Source organism: Manduca sexta, unplaced genomic scaffold (genome assembly GCF_014839805.1).
Source record: "Manduca sexta isolate Smith_Timp_Sample1 unplaced genomic scaffold, JHU_Msex_v1.0 HiC_scaffold_2313, whole genome shotgun sequence".
Lineage (NCBI taxonomy): Eukaryota > Metazoa > Arthropoda > Insecta > Lepidoptera > Sphingidae > Manduca > Manduca sexta.
The window spans coordinates 6,289-22,368 of record NW_023593265.1 but is presented as its reverse complement, the minus strand read 5'-3'; the positions used below and the strand labels follow the sequence as shown (position 1 = coordinate 22,368).

Here is a 16,080-nt window from a genome sequence, read left to right as displayed (position 1 = left end):
GGTTCTCGCCCGTCAAGTGAAGTTGGTCGATAACCCAGCAATGGACATTTAAATAATAAATACTCGAACAGTAATAATTAATTCTGGCTAAAGTAATGTTCTAAATCTAAAGCGTATAGATAATCAACACTTTTATAAGCACCAGATAGTTTCCAAATCCTTCGGCAATGTGTTCGGCAATGTTTTCGGCAACACTGGATCGTATGTCACTGCTTCTACTATTTTAATTTTATTGACCAAAAGAAAACAAAATTAAATAAAAATAATATTTAATTTTATCTCTATCTTACCTAAAATAAGAAATAATTACAGATTTAGTAATATGCAAAAGAATACAACTAACAAGCTGACGATTATGAAATATCTAAAAATTTCATGCAAGTTGGTGTTTCGGATAACTGGCGTTGCATTTCCTGAAAAATCGGTTCGATTTTGTTATACGATTTTATTCGTACCGACAAATCGTAACGTATCATAATATGTAGTTCTGTACGAGTTTTAATTGTTCCGTCGACGATCGGTAGAATGTTTTCAAACTGTACTTGTACAATACAATCGATTATTCGGAAGGTTGCTGCCTGCATTAAATATAATATGTCTTGTGATAGTGATCGTCGACCGGTCCCTTATAATGCAAATAAAGAATATCGAGTGTTAGCCACAAAAATTTTATATCGATTAAAATCGATTTTTGTGCATAAATACTAAACCCAATAACTATTTTTTATTAGACTAAATAAACATTCAGGTTAACTCATACAGTTTTTCAACCTCAAAAAACATGATTTCCTCATCTCTTTTCTCTCTTCCAATAATTCACTCCAGGCGGGATAAGTCTTATCTAATACCTATTAAATTAATTCATGCCCAGAAAAGGACAGAAACAACAGAATAAACTCCGTACTTAAATACCTAAAAGTTTTAACTTCACTCAAATTGACCTAGTAACCGGTCGACAACCACCCTATCTTGACCCTTCAATATCACTGTATGAATAACTATAGATGAGGAGTCCAGGGGTCTATGACGCTGGGTGTATGTAGCTAGCCGTCTTGTGGAGGCTTGTCGGGCGGCGCGGGCGCAGGCTCCGGCGGCTGGAGGGTTATGGTCGCTGTCGGTTCCGCTGACTCTTCCTGACGATTCAATAATTACATTTATAAATAAAACCGAGTTTTTAGCCGAGAAGTTAGGACTTTGATAATTAACTGTGCACTGTCATAAAATAAATTCGAGTAGGTGTTTAATTTTTTGTTAATATGTAATAAAAAATAATAAAACAATAATATCAGCCTTGTATTATATACTTGCCCAGTGCTGAGCACGGGCCTCCTCTACTACTGAGAGGGATTAGGCCTTAGTCCACTACGCTGGCCTAGTGCGGATTAGGGATAGACTTCACACACCTTCGAAATTCCTATAGAGAACTTCTCAGATGTGCAGGTTTCCTCACGATGTTTTCCTTCACCGTATTGTAATGGTTTTGTAATTTTGTGTAGCATTCTGTAGGCACGGTCTCGAACGCAAACTGAGACACATACAATAACCTAGTCAATTCACGATCGCAATCTGTCGTCTCTTACCCAGAGGCTTTACACCTTGGTCTTGATTGTGTGTCTGCCGGGCCCAAAACTGTCACCCAAGGCAGTTTTGGAATTGCCAATAGGCCGTATAGGCCGCGGCCTAGGAGGAGGCATAGTTCTGATCAGTCTTTATTTGCACCCGCATGCTGAACATGGACGGCGGCACAAGCTGAGTGAGTTATACTTAAGACAAAGATAAATTCGGCACTGCGTCAAGCGGCTCATTACCTGCACAGTGACGGAGCCGTCCTCTGCGTGTTTGTGTTTCCCGCGGCGTCGCTCGACGTGCCCGAAGCAGTGCTCGCACTCGTCGTCGCTCTCCTCCGAGTCCGACTCGCCGAACCGGTGCGGCTTCTCGTATATGCAGCAACCTGGAAATAACCGGAAAGTGAAACGGGCATGCGACCGAAGACACGCGGAGCCTTAAAGGATGATCGTCATTTTTTTGCATCTTTATAAATGAAATATTGTTATTAAGGTTATAGCTTAAGGTCCATTTTTCATACATTTTGTTTCACCTTTAATCTGGGTAACTAAACAAGTATTGACAAGTAAAGAATTTAAATTCACGTCTAGTTAGTGATTAGTTCTCGCAGTTGAAAGAAAAACGTAAAAATAATTAATATGCATGGATATTTCGGCCTTTAAAATTTCGTCGTATTAAATTATACATACATAATTATATGATTTCAATATTATGACCTCGTATTTTTCATAGGGCCAGTAGTTCTTTTTATATTTCCCATATACTTAAGTATGTACTCACTGATTCAATTATATTTGCAATAACATTGTATAACTGTAAAATTTATTTACAGAGATAGCTTCAGTTTAAGTTTAGGTCTTTAACTCTTATTCTCCGCAGTATTCTTTTATAAGTATCGATAAGTAACGAAAACCTCCTAAGAGAATAATTTTACAGGTAGTTACTATTTTTTGGGTGGTGTTTATATTTCCCGACGGAACTTTTAAAACCGGGGATTTTCACTACTCCCTTTTTTTGCCGTCGCCTGAGGCCTCGGTTATGGCCGCCACTGCCTTCACCAAAGTAATTCCATCGAATAACGCTAAGTAATGTCTTACATTTAGATTTCTTCTTGTTCATGTTCTCGTTGTCGACGGTGTCCTCCGTCCAGACGACCTTCTTGCGCTGCTGAGTGCGCGTCGGCCGCAGCGTGATCACCGCCACGCGCTCCACGGGCTCCTTTATAAATACAATTTATGCAATTATTAACTCAGTATTTTTATTTATGCGAGCACAGCAGTGACCTCACTGCACCTGACGCAAAGTCCTGATGGTAAGTGGGATGGCGTCCAATACAATGTTTAAAATATGTGTACGGTGGTTGCTCTTCGGGCGGATATAAAATATATCCTACCACCAGCAAAACATAGCTTAGTCACTGAGTAGACCCTTGGCACAGTAGAATTGAAATTTAAGTAGAAGAAATACACCAAGCCTTAATGTTTTTCAATGCTACCGTGCCAAGGGTATCTAATCGCGAGTACAAATTGTTTCGTATTACATAATTAAATGTACAAAACATGATTGATATCAATTATCATTTTGTTGTTAACCAAATGGACAAAATAAAGCAACAAAAATTATAAAATAAAGCCGGTATTTCTTACTTGTCTGTATGAAAGAATCATCACAGATTGCAAGTATATTACTAATTAGTTTTTTTGCCTGCTGTTTCATACACATAAAACCCCGTCCGTGTAGACGAATTCTAACCAACGTTTTAAAGTATTTTGGAAATATCTTAGGATGTCGATAACTTTTGACGACATCCAATTTTGATGAACAGCCTGTACTCTGCTTTCAATTATACTCTGACCACTTGTGAAAATCATAAGAAAATTCGTTCAGTAATTTCGGAGATGTGCACTTACAAACAGAATAGACAAGAAATATAATATGGATTAACAAATATTCTAAATTGTTGATTTATGTTCTTTTACTCATATTTTGTCACCATTTATCTTTTATAGTGTGATATTATATAGCTTATACACTACCTCAATAAATGGGCTAACCAACACAAAAAACAATTTTACAATTCGAACCAGTAATTCCTGAAATTAGCGATAAAAAAAATCTCTACAGCTTTATTTAACAGTAAAGATATAACGTGTTTTTAACCATCCCCTTTGTTTCAACTTATACGTAGCAAAATATCGTAATCGAGCATAATTTTGGACAATAAATTGCGTAATTTATAAGACTAAATTTAGACGTGGTCAGATAAAGGTTACACCGTTACCATGCCCGGCGGTTATAAAACGCCTTTTCTAGACTCTTATGATGAGAAAGCACGCCAACCTATTAATAAAACCGCCTTGGAACTTTCGAGAATAGACGACGTAAAATAAACTAAAAGATATTGTGTTTAGGTTTTGCATGCGTGTTGGGGTTAAGATAATTTATTACTTTGTAGAATATTCTAGAATAATTCAAATTGTAGAAAATTTGATTTCGTTACGACGAATGCAGTGCACTTGGTTAGAACTGGTGGTAGGTCCCTCATATGTGAGAGTCCGTCTGGGTAGGTACCACCGCAATGCCTATTTCTGCCGCCAAGCAACAGTGTATAGTCACTGTTGCACATTGTAGCCAGTATAACTACTGGACATAATAAGACGTAACATCTCATGTATGACGAGCGCAGTGGAATAGCAAGATATAGTAGTAGGCAGTCGTGGGAGGCATGAGTATATTGTTAAAATAAAACGAATAAAACTTACATAAAACATAAGTATTATACAATAATCGAGTTATGTTTACAAACACAAATATAGTTATCTACAATCAAGATTACAATTTATTTGCCTTCAGATAAAATCGTCATAATTTTGACATTAACATGACAAAAGTAGAGTCGAAACTGTAAGATTACTTCAACGTTTCATCTTTGATACACACACAACATCACGCATTTATCTCCGAAGGGGTATGCAGAGGCGCAACCAGGACACCTTCTGTAGCCAAGTGTGTTCCGTCCCATAATGCTATAGGGAAGCAAGCCTATCGCCATATCGGGCACAAATTCCAGACTCCGGGCTGATACTGGGCAGAAAAACCCAAATACTTCAATACGTGTTTTAAAACAAAAATACGTGCAATATTTATTAATAATGTGTTAGCACTAGCCGTGATGTTGTGTTAAGTATTTTATCACGAAATATCGACTAAGAGGCGTTGTTTGTCGTAGGAAGTCTGAATGAAGCCTTATTCTCTTTGTTTCTTTTTATACATGCACCGCAAAGTGATCCCACTGCACCTGATGGTAAGTGGAGTGGGGTCAAATAAGATGTCGACTGACGAGAGATGATTACCCCTCGACAGTCGACACAATTATGGCGGCCTGTTGGAATCGGATATACACAGGCTGATTACGTGCTTGTTACAAACTGTCAAAATATCGTGTGGTATAGAGAATAAACCCCCTGATCTGTCTTTTGGTCTGTATTAACAAAGATGTTATTACAGGCCAAAAGAAAGTTAATATTTTCCTAGCTACGTTATGCTTACTATAAATGGTGGATAGGCTTCTTAAAATTCACTTTAGATTATGAAAATTATTTGTTCTACAAACTCTGTTTTTATTAAAATTTGTCACCGTGTACTATTATTTCACTTTCTTCTTATTAGATTACTTCACAAAATTTTCTTTATAACTAAAATTCCATTAAGACATACACGCGCATGTCCAGAATTTTGATTTTTTTGTTATTTTACAATCACCATTCTATTATTCTTTGCTACTCAAATATAAAAATATTTATTTTACAATATTATTTTCTAGCAACCCCTCAATCTTAGCATCATGGTATCCTAGGAAATCTGACAAAATCTCCTTTGTATGTTGACCTAGTAAGGGTGGGGCATTTCTAGCCAGGTTACCACCCTCGCTGTACTCCGTGGGGGGGCCGACAACTCTGATAGTCCCAGCCTTCGGATGCTGTAGCTCCTTAACCAGCCCGATAGCCTGCACGTGTTCATCATCAAACACATCCTGCATTGAATTCACAGGTCCGTTAGGAAACGATGCATTCTTAAAAAGCAAACTTAATTCCTTATTCGTCTTAGTTTTAACAACTTCACTAATTATATTAACTATCTCATCTCTATTTTGTACTCTTTTGGAGTTATCGCTAAATCTCTCATCAGTAATTAGATCTTCTCTGTCAATCAGCTTGCAGAAGTCCGCAAATTGGGCGTTGGATCCTGTACCAATGACCATGTAACCATCTTTTGTTTTGAGAAGCTTGGTACGGCACCAAATTCGCATGCGCCGTACCCCAGCGCTGACCTTCGATGCCGCAGTTCAAATATATGTTAGCTACATTAATCATGCTAGCTATTTGGGTGGATAGAAGGTTGCAGTCTATCTTTTGTCCTTTGCCGGTTTTTTGTCTGTGGTATAATGCAGTCATGATGGCTCCAAATGCGTGCAAGCCGGTAGTGACGTCAGTGATGGCGACTCCGGCTTTGACCGGGCTGCCGTTGCGTTCCCCGGTCGTGTGTAATAATCCGCCCATTGCAGCCGCGATGACGTCATATCTGTGTGTAAGAAATGCAAAGACTAAAGGATGTAATTAATGATATCCAAATTATAATATGTATTTTGTTAATCTCTCTTTGTTCAGGAAACTAAGAAAATTGTTTTTGGAAATAAGGCTGGTTTTAAAGTTAAATAATTTTATGACGTCATAGTCTTGTATACACTAACCGCACGTAGTACAAATGCTATAGCTTTGTGATACAATATTTATTCAGAGCTATCGCCGGATAATTCAGGATTGTTATGATTAACTCTTGATACTTGACACAGAAATCAAATCAGAACCTCACCCAGGTTTCTTCATGTAAGGTCCTCTGGGGCCGAAACCAGTGATGGCACAATATATAAGTTTCGGATTGACCGTCTTCAGTTTCTCGTATCCCACCTCTAGTTGGTCTAACTTGCCTGGGATGAAGTTCTCCACAAGAACGTCACATTTTTTTGCCAAGTCATAGATCACTTTCTTGCCTATAATGATAAAGTCGATATTTATATCTGACCTATAATATTGTTTAGTAGCAAGAGGCTTTCACACCTATTCTGACATACAAGCATCATTGAGATATACATCTTACATTGGATAGGAGGAACTAGAAAAGCATGAAGATCTCTAAATATTCAAATTAATGACATATCAATTGCATCACAAATATATTTTAAACAAGTGTGGGAACCAAATCTATACCCTTTCATTTCATGTCTGATTCATATCCTAATGTTTTTTTAATATGTGCGTGACAAAGTGACCCTACTGTCGCCTCATGGTGAGTGAAGTGGGGTCCGATAGAATGTCGACTGATGAGAGATGATTACTCTTCAACAGTCAACACAAGCCGGCCTGTTGGAACTGGATATACACATGTGCCACAATTACGTGTGCCACTATGACGGGTTTCAACACCTTGTATACGGTGGTAGCTATCCTGACATAGAACATATCCTGACTGTGTAACAAAGGCTGATAATATTTCAAGACAAACTCAAGATGTATCATTTATATTTATCTTGTAAAGTTTCTATTAGACAGAAAAGATGACTTTAAAGTGCTGCATAATGTACTTAACTGTCTTAAAGTAAAGACAGTTACTTTATATCTTACTAGTAGAGTGTGTATAATTTTTATTTACATACAAATTGTTTCATTGTTAAATTCATATTTCCCAGGGGGAATACTGGCTCAAATAATAAATTGATGTTTGCACAACTTGTTACATAAAATGAACTAAATGTTTTTGATGAATATTATTTATAATAATTCATTTGTACTGTATTACATTTCTATTATTTCTAATTACATGGACACATATTTGATAGCAGTACAGCTGTTATGTCTATTTCTGCTAATAAACAAATTATAATTTAATTTGAAGTTTTTTGTAGCTAATTTTAGATATTATGAACCCTGAGTTTAATATTTATAAATTACAACCAAACTGTTAAAGTTAGCTGAAAGTTCAGGTAGTCTTTTATTATCTAGTCTTTCTATAAATACTGTTTGTATCTTGTACAGGCCTAAATAAATAAGCAGAAAATTTTTCCCATGAACATTTACAGAATATAATAGTTCACTGTCAAGTAATTTGACTAAATACAAATAAACATAGTACTACTTATAATTTTTTGTGACACCTCATGGTGACTCAGAAAACATAATTTAATAGAATTATCTTGTCATGAAAATATTTTATGTTCATACTAATGACTTATTTTCTTTAATATGTATTTTATTATTGAATCATAAGCTTATGTAGTGGAGAGTGGTGCAAATTGTGTTGGAACAGATATGTTTTATGGCGGTAATGTAATTCTCAATGTGATGCTAATGAGTTTGTTATGATAAAGACAATAATGTCAAAGTCCATTTGTTTACTATGGGTACTATCATATTCATGTGCCATGGAACATGCTAGAGTTTTTCGTATTTGTGTCACTATGAAAGTAATTACTATATGACATACAAGGCACTAGTAGAGTAAAAAACTATTTTGATTAACACAAGATTTAACAAGAAAAAAAGTAAACTTACCTTCTTGACTTTTAAAATCAATACAGATACTCTTCTTGTTTCTATTCACTGATAAAAAATAATACGAATCTTTGCTATCTTTTATGAAGGGCGGGCCCCATTTGCGCGCTTCGTCCCCATCCAAACTCTCAACTTTTATAATGTTCGCGCCCAAATCGCCCAAGGTCATTGTACAAAAAGGTCCAGCCACAACCCTACTCAGATCCAACACGCTTATGTCGCTCAACAAACCCGCATTAGTTGAATATTCCAATTTTAAAGTTTTAAATTGCGTTCGTAAAACGAACTGGCTGAATTTTCTCATAACTGCCATCGTCGGATGAAATTAGAAAAGTAAAATTGACAAAAGATTCCGATGCAAGTTATCACGATGCTCAGTATTAACACATCAAATAGAGAAGATAAGAAGTATCAAAACAAAGGTCGGAAATACCTCCTGCAGTTGAGCGGGGACGGTCGCTACGGCAGTGCTGGTAGTCGCCATGTCTTCAGGTCGCGTTAATCTTTGTCGTTCTCCCATCAAACAAGGTTTTAATTAGATAAAACATTCACATCATACATATAAAGCTTATAACGTTATCGCGTCGTGAATCGTAAAAAAATTTTCACCTTTCCCGAGTAACCTGCATAACGAAATGTCAGATTGACAATTGACATCAGGGTGACCATCTCAAAAATCGCGAATCTGCCTGACCCTGGCAAAAAATCTGCCAAAATCTGCCTAACCCAACTCCAGAATATATCTAAAATATGCCATCATATTATAGCATCCATGAAGACGGGTATAAATAAATTAAATACTATGTATTCAAAGGAATTCCTTTATTGAACCTGAAACATTAGACTTTTTTTAAATTACTCCATTCACTACATATTTTATGTGTCAACATTTGCTTCAAACTCTTCGATTTGTTCTTTATAATTATACATTGATTTAATTGACATCTTTTTAATCATTTCTTTTGTTGGTTTAAAGGAGATGCAGTCTCCATGTTCCTTTATACCTTCTTTTATTGTTAATAGGGCAGATACATGTTTATTTAGGAACTTGTTCCTTATTTTTGTTTTATTTAAATTTAATTGGGAGAATATTCTTTCACATGAGGCATTGGACGCTAAAATAATAGCACAGGAAATCCCCGTACTATGCCCGTGACAAAAGTTGCTAGCTCAGTAAATAATTTCCTACCAAATATATGCATAATAAAAAATAATGTAAATAATAAGCAACAGAAAATTATAAGGATTCAATTTATATATAATAAAGATAGAGATTCAAAAATAATAAAGATTAGCTTGAAATCTGTCAAAATCTGCCACTTTTTTGAAACTTTAGCTTAGTCTGCCAGAGTTAAAATTTTGGTGCCAAATCTGCCCAAATGGCAGAAATCTGCCACAAATGGTCACACTGATTGACATTTGAAATTATGAGACGACATATAGAGTTGTCCAGACATGATCGACTAATTATATGAAACTCGACTTAATACAAGTTAAGTCGAGTTTCATGTAAATAGAAACCTTATTATTTCATTATATTTTATAACATAATATACGTAATTAAAATACAATATACGATTAAATTATCTGGTGGCATAGTTGTAATATCGGTTCGAGTACAACTACCGCGCTGAGGTCCTGGGTTCGAAATCCGAGTCGGGTAAAAAAAAAATGTGACTGGATTTTTCATATCAAATTACTCAGTCGCAACTCAAAGTCAGGAAGTTGGCGGTGTGATACCCCCATGCCTCGGAAAGCATGTAAAGCCGTTAGTCCTACGCCTGATCTCTTTCCAGTCATGTTCGAATCATACGAAAAGATGTAATAATATAATACGACACACTTATACCATAAAAATGTAACAACAAACCCACTCCACAGCAAATTTAATGAGGTAACACAACGTATTTTTTGCTATAATATTTTATTAAGGCGTTTTACGTTTTTCATTTCTATGGTCTCTGGAAGCATAGTGTAGGCAGATGGAGGCAAGAGGCTGACCTGCACCGTCCCTTCCTCTTCATTCACAATACATACTTTCGTATGTTCTTATGTAAACTTGCTTTTGCCCGCGGCTCCGTCCGCGTTATAAAGTTTTTCGGGCTAAAGTTTTCCATTATAAAAATCACGCTATATATTTTCCCGGGAGCCTATGTTCTTCCCAGGGTCTCAAACTGTCTCCATACCAAATTTCATCTAAATGCGTTGGGTAGTTTTTGAGTTTAACATGTTCAGGCAGACAGATGCAGCGGGGGACTTTGTTTTATAATATGTTTTTGTAGAACTTTTTAAGAGGAACATTCCCGTCATACATCATTGTTGCATAACTTTAACCGTTTACGCAGCGCACGGCAACAGAAGCTCTCAAAACTAATAATTTTTCCCCGTTTTTGCAACATTTTTCATTACTGATCCGCTCCTATTGGTCATAGCGTGATGATATATAGCCTATAGCACTCCAGGAACAAAGGGCTATCCTACGCAAAAGAATTTTCAGTTCGAACCGATAGTTCCTGAGATTAGCCATTACTGCTCCGCTTCTATTGGTCAAAGCGTGATGATATATAGCCTATAGCGCTCCACAAACAAAGGGCTATCCCGCACAAAAATATTTTTTCAGTTCAAACCGGTAATTCCTGAGATTAGCCATTACTGTTCCGCTCCTATTGGTCATAGCGTGATGTTATATGGCCTATAGCACTCCACGAACAGAGGGCTATCCAACACAAAAATATTTTTTCAGTTCGAACCGGTAGTTCCTGAGATAAGCCATTACTGCTGCGCTCCTATTGGTCATAGCGTGATGATATATAGCCTATAGCACTCCACGAACAGAGGGCTATCCAACACAAGAAGAATTTTTCAGTTTGAGCCGGTAGTTCCTGAGATTAGCGCGTTCAAACAAACAAACAAATAAACAAACAAACTCTTCAGCTTTATATGTAACATAGTATAGATTATTGGCACGACTTCCATCCTGAATTTTTGCTTCTCCTCTGAATTGAATCTGGATCCCTTTTTTGGAAGAATCACCTTATATTACAGGCTTTCTATGATACGGGGTACCTAGTGGTAGTGCTCTGTACCATGATCCATTTATGAACTGGCCATACTTAATATTATTATTTGGGGATCTTAGCTAGATATTATTGTTCAAGAACAGGCTTATATTAATATATCGCCACTCTTAGATAATTGAAACAAGCTCGAGGATTAGTGGAAATTAATGTCTTCGTCGCTCATCTGCCCATCCCTCCAAGGGCAATCTAAATAATACGCTATAGTTATCCAACCAATTGATATTCTAGATTAAATTTTCTCGTCTATTTTCACAGAAGTATAAAGACGTAGGTATTTATTTTATTTCCGAACAGTCACTAATCAATCAACGCTCTCGATCGTAGATAAAATTTACGTGTGCATAAAACTTTCTCAAATAGAATCACTCATCAAAACGGCCTATTTTCAAAGGGGTTTTACTTTCAAATTGATCACAGGAAACGTACATTTCACGGCGGCCGTTGCATCCGCGAATTAGGTCCGTGCGTCGTTTAAAGAAAAAAATAATGTGTTTGAACCCAGCAAAAATTCTTTGGAATAATTCCAGACGTCGACCAAGTAAAATTATCACGGGAACAAAAATAAATATAATTGCGTGGAAAGTGCGATGATCTGTTAAGGCAGAATGTTTACGACTTTCGTGTTCTATTTTAAGAACTACCTAGGTACCTACGCACGTAATTCGGAAATCTAGTCAGTTTTTATCCACACCTAGATTTATGTGAAAATAGTTTTTACTACTATCTATGTTTCACTGAGTGAAAATTAGGTATCGATCTTAAACATTATAAAGGAGGAAATCTGTTCTTGGTTAGCCTTGCGTGATGGGCCCACCTCAGCGTTGCAGCTGGAGAAGTGTGTAGAAAGGGAACAGAGAGATAAAAGGACAGGTAGTAAGGAAAATATTGGAAAACTCCTTTAGTATATGTACCAACAATAGTTATCAAAGTACCGATTTATAATTAGAGTAATTCTATTCCAGCGCTGTAGTTTGCTGCAACATTCCTCCATAAAGGAACATAATATAACGACAAATAAACTGAAGTTAATCTGCCTGTCTAAGAGCAGACGAGTAAGTAGGTTCATCATCATGATAAATGATCGCCAAATTATAATTTGTTTCGATTGGACACGTGCAGTACATTGCACTGCGTAAGATCATTTCTTACAAGTAACACAATATGCCTTTATCCAACTTCCCTATGGGATTGAAGCAACAAACTTTTTATGCATATTACAGAAAAGATTTGCTTTCATTTTACGACCGATAGCATTAATTTGTTCGACATTAAAAAATGATCTCTAAAATAAAGAAGGCAGAACATCACATACTGCAAGTTTACGTCACGAACAACGCATCTATCGGTTTAATTAATTTCAATATAAATAATGAAGTTGTCGGCTATCCATCAGCAGTCAATGTAACGAGCTGGGATGTTTCACGTCCGCGGCCCGCATGCAGACAGGAATAAATAGATAAACTATATTTCAATCAGATCACCTACCTCATCTCTATACACTTTATACGCGAGCTCCTGTTTACATTTATTATGAAAATATTGAGAGATACATTATTTATTGCAGTCCTTTTCAGTGTTATGTAAGAAGTAACTACGCACTTATAGATTCAAATATTCTGGTAGAATTGGTTGTGAGATTTGTATTCGCAATTGTAGCAACCACCGTATACAAGGTGTAAAATCCGTCAAACCAGCAAACTTGCTCTACGTAAGTGTATCGTGTTGGGGGTCTAGACTGTTTTATACTGTTTCCACAGACCTGCATATTTGTGTCGACTGGCGACGGATAGTCATTAATCATTTTTCGTACATTGATACTCTATACCCACTTCATTTACTATCAAGTACATTGGTATTTGGTGCACAGGCACCTGAAGTTTCTTTGTGATAATTAAATACATACATTCATAGTTACACGCCGCTATCCCATAGGGGTAGGCAGAGACTATGGATTGCCATTTTACACGATTCTGGCACACTTCTCGCGATTCTTCCATCTTCATTAATCTTTTCATGCATTTCCGCCGGTTCCGGGTACTTTTGGCCTGGCCTTTACTGAGATTGTCAGATATCTGTCATTTAAGGTTCGATGCGGTCGACCCCAACCGTCTCTTTCATCCACATTTGCCTTATAAACCCTTTTTGTCAGTCTCTTATCATCCATCCTCTCAAAATACCCAAATTAAATATGAATAGATAATTTCGAAATTTTACAAAACATTATATCTTACAAATATTAGGTAGGTACTAACAAATGCTAAAGTTAGTACAGATGTTTGAATGGTTTTAGAAGAGAAAATATTATATTTTAAAGGACTATTGTAAGATACAACCAACCCAAATAACTTAATACATCGTAAAGATGGTAAACTGTGAGCAATTAACTGTTATTTTATAACTGAATTCATTTTTGGCAAAGCTAACTAAATGTTAGGTTAGCGAAAAAATACATACTCTAAAATACTACAGAATATTCGGTTTCAGACATATGTAAAATTTCAACATAAATCTCTGAATTTATCATCTACTCAACTAGTTACATCATAAAGAAACGCGGCCATAAATTCCAAATGAATTTATGTTGACGTCTTATAAAATAACACTGTTACTGTGTGCAGCACATTTTTACACAACACTCCAATGTAAGGAACCTTGCATCTATATTTTAATAGAAAGCGTTTATTGTGTAATCGAATTGTGAATTCATTGTATTGTTTGAGATTTTACATTTATATCTACTTTTTTTTACACCTGCATCTGGATCACTTACACTGTTATCTAACGGTTCGACAACAAAATACACTAAGCATCATTGTCGATGCATGGCATCAATACCTCTCCTTCTAGACGAACTCCCGCATACGAGACGCTCTCCCACCTATAAGTACTGTCGAAATTCGACTATTTTCAAGCGCTCTATAATTAATTGAGGATTGAATAGTCTTAGTCCTAATTATTGGTATAATATTTAAATTTTAACATCGATATATATGTACTACGAATTTTAATAAAGAAGTTACTTTGTTAGGGAATTTTTGTAACAATCAAAGACAAATAGTATAGTTTATAATATTAGAACTCTTTTGTTACGATCCTGTTTGTCCTTCACAATCAAGTTCGCCGAAAAGTAATTCCCGAAATTTATTATGAAAAATGTAGTAACTGCTGTAAAAATGGAGTAAATTCCACACATAAACAAGTTTACGAATAGTACAAAGTCCGCCCTTAACCTTGGACTAATTTTGAACAGAGTTGACGCAATGTTAGCGATGTTATATGTCAGAGAATCCAAAATTATATTTTGTATCGGCGAGAAATACTTTGTAACGTGAAAACATTTTTAATGTTATGAATTGATCATTTTATTTACCGTCAATTGGACGGAATATTTATATAGATATACTAAAGCCGAGGTTTGCTTACTAGGTGACAGGGTTACCTACTAGTTTTGGCAATATCAGTAACATTCCGTATAATGGCTTATGCGAAAAAATTCTTTCGCTATCCCCTTTTCTTTCCTTAATCAGTAAGGCCTACCCACACCTCGGGATCCTTCAATACGTGGTCACCAAGATTCCTTATTAAACTAACTTTTATTAGTCGAATAACAATCTATATGCATATAAAACCCGAAGAGTTTGTTTGAACGCGCTAGTCTCAGGAATTACTGAACCAATTTTGGATTTTTTTCACTTATAGGAACCTACATTATTCCTGAGTGATATAGGCTTTTTATCCCTGGAATATATAAAGAAAGACTTTTAACTCGGAAAACCCTTTCACGCCGGCGGAGCCTGAGCGAAAGCTAGTATGTAATAAAATTATAAAGTTAGTCGCCCGATAGGTTATCTGATGTCTATGAAATCGACTTAGGATTACTTCTATGCTTGTTATTGTTCTGAGGAAAGGCCAGTAGAAATCTTTTGCAGATCCCGTCAGTCAATAGAAAAAGGTTTTTAATTCCGAAATCATTAAAGTCTGACATCGCTATTTTAACGAATCGTTTTGTATACATCGTCGTTGTGTTGCCAGACTATACGAGAAGTTATATTTTTAGTCAAAATACAATAAACATTTGTTCAATGCTTCTTTCTGCAATAAAATTTTATTACTTGGTTGTCAGTAGGAATAATGTAAGTTACTGTTTCAACGGGATTTGGGATCATCTGTAGCTATAAGGGCTATTTTTTTTATCATGTTTAAAGTTATTTAAAAACCCGGGAATATACATATCACAACCACCTCTGGGGGGTTAAGTAGAACGGCTATGATGGTTTCACCGGCCTTAAGGCCCAATCTCGACTCTCGGAAGTATAACATCATCCGAGCGAGCATTGGATGAGAACCTTACCCCTATACCCTACACCGGCATGCCAACCAAATCTCGCAGTGGCCTTTTCGTAGCATATGCGACGGCACCAGAGTACTTTATTACGCTACGATAGCGTAATAAAGTACTTCTGAACTTTACAGACTCTCACTACGAGCTGAATTTACTATAGCTCGTTTGCCCCCTATAACTTAAAAAATACTATATTAGATAGGTAAGTCCACTAATTTTATTATCGTTATCTTGCTATTACTGCGATGATGCCAAGGATTATTCTAGTAATGTATCTATCAATTGTGTTAACTGCTGTTGCTGGTAGTAGGATATATTTTTCATCCGCCCGGATAGTGACCACAGTACACAAGGTGTTAAAACCCGTCATAAAGGCCCACGTAAGTGTGTCGCGTTCTGAGATCAGCCTGCGCATATCCGGTTCCAACAGGCGGGAATAATTGTATCGACTGTCGAGAAATTATCTCTCGTCAGTTGACATTCT

General features: G+C 36.3%; 1 protein-coding gene across 1 annotated transcript; it reads right to left on the bottom strand.

Moving 5' to 3' along the window:
* Positions 1-252: 252 nt before the first annotated feature.
* On the bottom strand, positions 253-8,560 carry LOC119192071 (succinate--hydroxymethylglutarate CoA-transferase-like). The gene is given in 8 exon segments (XM_037445918.1): positions 253-1,133; positions 1,809-1,951; positions 2,664-2,784; positions 3,416-3,423; positions 5,350-5,848; positions 5,850-6,147; positions 6,439-6,616; positions 8,175-8,560. Coding segments are annotated over 8 exon segments (1,650 nt in total). The 5' UTR covers positions 8,488-8,560; the 3' UTR covers positions 253-1,043.
* Between the last annotated feature and the right edge of the window lie 7,520 nt (positions 8,561-16,080).